General features: G+C 41.8%; 1 protein-coding gene across 1 annotated transcript; it reads left to right on the plus strand.

Annotated features, from left to right (window-relative positions):
* Positions 1–426: 426 nt before the first annotated feature.
* Positions 427–5,920, plus strand: fstl3 (follistatin-like 3 (secreted glycoprotein)). Its single transcript, XM_030050373.1, has 5 exons — positions 427–631; positions 1,165–1,350; positions 3,676–3,891; positions 4,061–4,288; positions 4,432–5,920. The coding sequence occupies exons 1-5, from the start codon at positions 562–564 to the stop codon at positions 4,482–4,484; spliced, it is 753 nt and encodes a 250-aa protein (XP_029906233.1). The 5' UTR covers positions 427–561; the 3' UTR covers positions 4,485–5,920.
* Positions 5,921–8,225: the final 2,305 nt, after the last annotated feature.

Consider the following 8,225-nt stretch of genomic DNA (forward strand, 5'->3'; position numbering starts at 1 on the left):
GCATGCTGTGGAAAAAGGATATACTCACAATATTTGTCCCAAATTTTTGGTTCCATATTAAACAACTAAAACCTCATTTAATTGGACAATTCAATATACTGCAAAATCAAATTGTACATGCGTGTTTCTGAATTCATATTGAGTCTGAAAAAGCTGCCCTATCTAAACCACTCTTCCAAGACTTAATTAGCCTCTAATGAATCTAATATGGTGTGAAAATGTTTTGTGAGGTCATATAAGTGCCCAGCGTCTGGCGCTTGAGGGCATGGATCATTTCCCGACTCTGGAAATTGAGTCAGAGTCAAACTGTGTCCTGCCCTGGCTTATTATTGGCTGAGAGGTTCGCCCATCCCAGCAGCATAATTCCATCTGGGCTAAATATTTATACAGAGGGGGAACGGCATCACTTATCCACAACACATTCATTCACATAAGGGAGAGCTACTTCCAGAGAAGTGAGGCGATCTGCTCTATTACCAGAAGCACATCACTTGCTCATATTTGCCAAGAGAAGTTTTTGGAAAAGTTTTTTTTGTGCTTGTTTTGTTTTGTAGGGACACAATGAGCTTTTTCATTTCAGTTTTCGGTGTAATTCTCACTTTGTGTCTTATTGGGAGGAATCCAGCAAGTGGTGAGTGGACTTTTCATCTGCTTTGAAAATGTAGATGTAACTACCATGTTTTTTCTTTGAAAATGATGTCTCTAACCGTCTTGGAATCATCATAGTGAACTATATTCTTTCAAAATACACATTCATAAGCTGTAATGTTTGAGCAGGGAAGTGATTTTTTCCTCAGACTTGTAGAGATACTGTCTAGCCTCCTGTTTCAAATGCATTTCTTATTTTCAAAGAGAAGAAGATAGGAGGGGATAATAAATAAGCTTATCTATGAGAGCAGATATGCAGGTAACCTGGTGGTAACCTACACCCCCAGGTGGGTGGTGGAGATTAGGGCCTTGCAATGGAATAAAACAGTAAAGGCTGCATTTTTATAGTCTTTGCTCAACCTGACTGAAGGATATTTGAATGGATATTGACAGTATTTCAGAATTGTTCAGCATACTATAATCATGCTCTCTTTTCATGAGCAGGCTACCTCTTGTGTGTTTTGTGTTACAATAACCTATTTCTGTGGAATTTATTATTTTTATGGCTATCTTCAGCTGGGATGTGCTGGCTGCAGCAGAGTCAGGACCAAAGGTGTGACATGGTGCTGATGAGAGGGGTGACCAGAGAGGAGTGCTGTGCCTCGGGCCGACTGGACACAGCATGGTCCAATACTAGTCTACCTATGAATGAGGTCAGCCTTCTGGGCTTCCTGGGAATTGTCTCCTGCAAACCCTGCAAAGGTAAACAAACCTTTGAAATTTGTTTTATTTGCTAAAAAGGTCATGTAGAAGAAATAAGTTTCTGTGTATGTTCTGTGTTTAATCACACAAGATTAAGCTGGCTAACACTGCAGATGTCATTCCTTTGAAAATTTTGCTGGTCTGCAGGTAACATTATTAGTAATTTTATCCAGATAACCAAAGTGTTACGAGATTAATTATTTTGCGACCATTGTACAGTAAATTGCACATGTTTCCCAACTATGGAAATGTGTGTACAAGAACCTACTATGAAACTACATCCGAACAAACATTATGCAGAATATTTAACTGGCCTGTGGTTGCTACTGTCAGATGGTACTTAGAGGTAAGTCCTCATACGTTTAGAATCGGAAACGGTTCTCAACCAACCAACTGTGCATATCATTGCTTAAGTATGTTAGGGTATTAAGTGGCATATAATCAGCCATATGTCTTGAGTGAAAGCATGCATGGTTTGCACAAAGAGTAGATATTATCAGAAAATATGAGATGGTCATAAAGGATAATGGGGCTATTAAGTTTTTGGCAACATTTTTGCATAAAATGACTCTTGTCTTTCCCTGAAACGCTGGTGGAAGTTTATTTGAACCAATTCATTGGAAAAGCAAGGTATTTATACAGTGAGTTCCCTGTGAAGCTTTTTAACAAAATGCAGACATGGATCTTGGCCAGGCGTTCCATCTAACTCCACCCAGCTGTCCTGAGACGCTTCCTCTGTTGGAATCTCAGCAAGGTTCATTCAGGTTCACTCAGAGATAAATTCTGTTTTCATAAGGAGCACTTGCTCAAGTGATCATGGGCCAAAATTTTGAATTATGCTATGTTGATTAGTTCCAGTAAATCCCCAGCTACTTGCAGATTTAGGAAAATACACCCAACCACAGCCCCTAGTTTTTTTGGCTTCATCACGTGGCTTAGAGAAACAAACCGGGATTATTTAGATGAGTCATTTGAATGGAATTGAGACATTTGAAGCTATATACCTCATAGTCCTAAAACAATGTTAGCCCAGGTCAGGTCAAATTATATATTGGGACTATCAGTTGTTTCCAGATGAACATGAAATAAGCTTGAAGGCTACAGTCAAAGGTGGACATCAGGTTAGTAAAAAGAAAGAAAGAAAGAAATCTGGCACTCTGTATTGATATAAAAAATACACTTCAAACCTTGGGCAACATTTACAGTCTTATTTTTATGATAGCCTATCTCTATTCGAAGCTAATAACCCCATGGCAAATGAATGAAACTGATAGAGTTAGATAAGTGTGCTATTGCTTTTTTTCCCCTTCCACAACTCCTCTACCCTTTCCCCTTCCCCTTCCTCCTCTGGTTCATTTTGTATTAAACTTTTTCCAATTCTTGCTGGAATGGACGCCTGTTTGCCTCCATGAACAGAATAAGAAAATTAATTCCTGCAGTCTCCGGAAGAAATGCCTGCCACATGCCCAGATGTCTGGGACTCATAATGTGCAACACTATCTTGATCATTTGGCATTCTGTGGGAGGAAAATCTTAGCATCAAGAATGTCACGCCACTGACCAGTTAATGGTGTGTCATCATACAATTGAGAGAAAATTTTACATCTGGAACACCTATATCATTATCAGACAATAGTGTGATTTCAGCTATCAGTCAGGACCCCTGAGAGGGAGAGAGGGAGAGAGGGGGAGCAGGAGTGGTGGGGGCGGCAATGGAAAAGAACAGGATATTGAAGTGCTGGTAGAGAAAGGAAATAAGTTCCTGTTTGTGTGCAGGATCCTAGGGACTCAGAGCTGATCAGGCTGAATAACATCATCTCGACAGACTCAGAAAGGTCCTGGGAAGAGGCCTGTGTGAACTGCCTGGTGTTGCCTCTGTACTGTGTAGGATTACAGTTCCTTCTGAGCTTTGACGTTATGGGGTGTTAGTGGAGCCTGGGCTTCCTCATTTCAGACCCATCTCTCAGCCTGTAAACTTCTCTGACAGCTCTTTGAACTCTGTCTGCCTCAAAGCCCCTCCATCCCTCTGCAGGGGCTTAGCCCAGTCTGGGTGCAGCAGTACAGATGGATCTGACTGTTATGAAAACACACCAACCTCACATTCCACCAGGCGAGACACCCCCGTGTGTGACCGTAAATAAAGAGATGTGATTATTGTAAATATTGTGCAAGGTGAAAATTGTGTTATGGTGTGGGAAAAACTCCTGCGTTCGTGCTTGTTTTGTATGAAAATGCCTGTGGATCACCTGATGTCTGCAGACTTGTTAGTACAGTAACACTAAACTGACACTGCACAGTGTTCACCCTCTAATTCTGCTTTTGTAGAGACCTGTGAGGGAGTGAAATGTGGCCCGGGAAAGGTTTGCAAGATGAAGACTGGAAGGCCTCAGTGTGTGTGTTCTCCAGACTGCTCTCACATCTCCCGCAAGCACGCAGTGTGTGGCAGTGATGGGAAGTCGTACAAGGATGAGTGTGCTCTGCTGATGGCCCGCTGCATGGGACACCCTGACCTCGAGGTCATGTACCAGGGAGAGTGCAAAAGTAAGCAAGTTTTAAACTTGAGCTATACACAGTTAACGCTTTACTTGATGAATTCCAAGTCTTAAAATTGCAATGGCTAAACAAGGAGTCTATGCTATTCCAAGCTAATAAGCTGTCATCATTTCTTTTCACTTTGTTGTACCAATGGCTTGGTTCATGTCTTGTGCAGAGTCGTGCTCCAATGTGGTGTGTCCAGGTACTCACACCTGCGTCACTGACCAGACCAACAGTGCTCACTGCGTAATGTGCCGCACAACACCTTGCCCGATACCCACAACAACCGAGCAGCCCATCTGTGGCAATGACAACATCACTTACCCCAGTGCCTGTCACCTCCGCCGGGCCACCTGCTTCCTGGGCCGCTCCATAGGAGTGCGCCACTACGGCCACTGCAACAGTAAGCCTGACTTGTCACCTTATCTTTGTTTGTCTGCCATGCCAACATGCCATTGACGTGCACATATGAATACTGATTACTTCACACTTCTCATCCTCTCAAGCCACCTAAAAGAAACATCTGACTCTCTCTCCCTCTCGCAGGTCCCCCAAGGAAACCTCAGGATTTGGAAGGCAGCGAGGAAAACGCAGTCTAGATGGACTATTCACGATATAGTCCCTGTGCAAGAGATGTTTGCTTCTATGTGTCACTCCACTAGCTTCCCATGATGACCTCTTATTTTTTTTGACAATCACTCACCCTAACCCTTTGTACATAGAATGGCACTACATTTGATATGGGAGACTTTGTTGGAAGACATATGTAAGCGCTACTGCCCCTTCCAAAACGCAACCAAAGCTGTTGGTGTTTGCAATGTGTGTTGATTGTGAATTAGGTTGTGGAAATAATGGCAGACAAAGGCATGTGTCTTGAGAGAGGAATATGGGCTCTGTGGGAGATGTGTGCATATTGTAAATAGAATACCACTACTATTTATTGGAGAAGGTATCAAGTTCTATTTATGTTTTTATCCTGTATACAAATCCATATATCCTTAGAAAAGCTGATGCAAAAAGTGTATTTATTGTGTTATTTTGTTTATTCTGTATGTACAATAATGGTCACTGGCATTGCTTTGTTTTTACAACTTTTTACAGTTTTTACAGCCCCCACACCCAACCCCCTCCATCCCACACACACACACAAACAAACAAACTATTTTCCCTCATAAGCAGTATGGCAAGGAACCCTAATTTGTTTGGAAACTTGATGCCACATCATAGCCTGCCAGTGTGGTTTCAACCCACCACAAGCAAAAACAGGGCAAATGCAGTTTGTACTGTCTGAGTTTTGGTCTTTGTTTGGAGGTGAGGAGGGGACTCAACCCAAACAAATGTGCACAGTATCTCTCTCCTCTCTCTCCCCTCTCTTTCTCTTTCCCCCACACATGTTTACCCTGGATCCTCATCAAATCTCTTGGCCACCCGTTGATGACTAAAATTAACAGTTTAGTTATGTCTAGGGAGTTTTATAAGACTGTTGGTTCAACCCCAAGCCCTCTACAATACCTCCTCTGTTGAAGCCTTGGCTTTGTTTAGTCATTGCATTTGTAGGTCATGCAGGTTCATACCAATGCTGTTTTGCTACTTTGAATTGATTGGGATCCTTTAAAAAGAAATTACCACACAGACAAATGCAATTAGCATCGTCTGATTGAAAGCAAAATCAAATTTGTCTGGGAATGGACCTCAATTCAGGGAAGTAGAGCCCACCTGATTATGCTGCCAACACAGATGAATGTATCTGTTGACTGGTGACACTGCTGCCCCTTGAAAGCTAATAAATATCTATACAAATGGCCAGTTTTCAACGGTCACGGTAATCCAATTAAAATTTTAAACTCAAAACACATGCTTTTAACAATCCTCTTGGTATATTATGGAACATTTTTATGAACCATATAGATGTTCTTGTAAATAACAGCCTCATGTACCTGTGTACGTACTGTGAAATTTGATTGATAAATGCATCGACTTATTTTTGTATTTTTGTACTGCAATTTCAAAACATCATAAAATATAATATTTGTCAGAATGTGTATTCTTTCTTGCAGAACTTTTAAAATACATACATGATTGCAAGGTGCAACCTGCTCATCCTGACTACTCTACTCCAGGTTACTTCAAAATATTGGTCATCCACATTGTATTATAGTAGATTCAGCCACTTGGTTGAATCTACTAGATGCCATTGTTTTATAGTCGCACAATTACATCAGATCGAAAATAGCTAGAAGTCTTGTGCATCATTTTATGCACATTTCTCTCTAATTCAACACAACATACTTGATATTATTAGAAAGCTTAGGGGCTCCATTAGAATTTCAAATAAAGTTCTGTGGGTTTGGACAAAGCTCTGCTGTGCAGCATGCATTTGTAATGACAAACCCACCAATGACACCAGTAATATACTGCAATAGTATGAAAGGCGTTTAAAAGTGTTCAGATTTCAAAAAAAAAAAAAAAAAAAAAGGAGGGGGGCTGGGGTAGTAGGTCAGGCTCCAGCAGCCATCCAGGCATTCAGTCTATGCGTGCCGTGGCTGGGCCTCCTCTCCTGTGCGTGCAGTGGCTGGGTCTCCTCTGTTAGGCCTCTCAATGACACTCTTATGGGAGGTAGAGGAGAATCAAAGCCAGGCTGAGCAACTTTTCTGCCCCTTCTCCCGAGGGATGTCCCCCTGCTCTGGATGAGGTGGGAGTGGTGGTAAACTGAGGGATGGAGGGCGAAGGAATTGAGGAATGAATGTTTCGTAGTGCAGAGGCCTGGGTACTGACTCACTTTCCTGTGTGAAGTACCTCCCTTGTTTTTCTCTCTCTCTTCTCTCTCTCTCTCTCTCTCTCTCTCTCTCTCTCTCTCTCTCTCTCTCTCCTCTGACTTGTGCACCACGCCATGCAGCAGCATCTGGTTCAACTTTAGGGAGATGTTTATATTCCTGTCCAAGTACCCTTTTATTACATTGGGAATAGAATTAGATGTTTTGTTTGTTCGAACAGGACAAATAACAATGCCACCAAGGGCCTGTTGCCTTGTCCTCACATACAGTACACCAAAATCTTTTTCTTAATTTAACTTAAAGCATTTTATGTGATTCCTGAATAAATTCATATACTATCAAATGATCCAAATGTATTCGTGAGGGAACTTTTTGACATCACAGATCTCGCACTGACACACAAACACACCGGTCACATCTTGTCATCAGACATACAGACATGACCTCATTGTGGGCCACAGGAGTTAGCTATGTTTGGGAAAAGTAAGGCTTCTGTCCTTCAATGAGGCCCCAATGCCAGTTCAGTTTCCCATCACAGGGAATGATATGCAGCAAATATATTCCAGATATTATCTCTAAACCTTAACTGCTTAATATACACAATACCTCATTATGTAGAATGTATGGAAATAATATAATGTTGAAGGCAATGGTTCCCATATCTTCACAGAGTCTGAGCCATCTATAAATTCTTTTCTGACCCACACAATAAACCCACCAAACCAATGTCTCTGACCATGATTTAAAAAGTGGCAACCCAGAAGGAATTTGCAATGAACTCCCATTGGGATAAAGAGGTTGGCCCACCTTGGGGTGCATATCTTGAAATGATTGTGGTATTCCATAAAAGCAAAACACTGAGAAAGATTGACACAGCAAATTTCAAGCATTTTAAGTATCCAGAAAAACATCCAAATAGATAGAAATCGGTAGCTGAAGACAAATAAAATTCTGTGGCTTCACTCACTGTAGTCATTATGACTGTGTCGCACCTTCAACAGGAACAACCTAATCCCACTTAAACTGTGTGTCATTACATCACAGCCCCCTGGCTGACGTCGGATGTGATGCACCCCTTTGTCACACAATGGAGGCAGTCCCATAACCACAGGGTAAACATATGACCCATTTAAAGGTGATTTTAATTATACTGAGCATTCCTTGCACACCATGCTCCATATTTGAGTCTTTTCTCCAGAAGGAATGGGGCACTGTGTAACCAGGTCCCAGCTTCACTTCCTGAAACAGGGGAATGGAACTCTGTGTGTGTGTTTGTGTTTGTGTGTGTGTGTGTGTGTGTGTGTGTGTGTGTGTGCGTAAATGTGTGTGTGTATACATGTGGTTAAGCCTGTAGTCCTTGCGCTGGGGTAACATGCACCTCTCTGGGTTTCTGGAGCTCACCTGTTGTAAGCATGGGATCAATAACACACATTACATCATAACCTCGAGCTGAGGTGTTTATATCCCTACAAACACATGGAGCTATAATGTGACGCACACACTGACATTTCAGAGATGTTTGCTCATTTTGCTCTGATATGTCAAGCTTCTTTCTCAACACAGAAC

Source organism: Myripristis murdjan, chromosome 4 (genome assembly GCF_902150065.1).
Source record: "Myripristis murdjan chromosome 4, fMyrMur1.1, whole genome shotgun sequence".
NCBI classification, from domain to species: Eukaryota; Metazoa; Chordata; class Actinopteri; order Holocentriformes; family Holocentridae; genus Myripristis; species Myripristis murdjan.

Excerpts from the sequence above, each read along its gene's own strand:
- fstl3 (XM_030050373.1), top strand. The coding sequence starts at position 562 with ATGAGCTTTTTCATTTCAGTTTTCGGTGTAATTCTCACTTTGTGTCTT. Across the intron at positions 3,892-4,060 it reads GTACCAGGGAGAGTGCAAAA|AGTCGTGCTCCAATGTGGTG; the intron begins GTAAGCAAGTTT and ends TGTCTTGTGCAG. Across the intron at positions 4,289-4,431 it reads CCACTACGGCCACTGCAACA|GTCCCCCAAGGAAACCTCAG; the intron begins GTAAGCCTGACT and ends TCCCTCTCGCAG.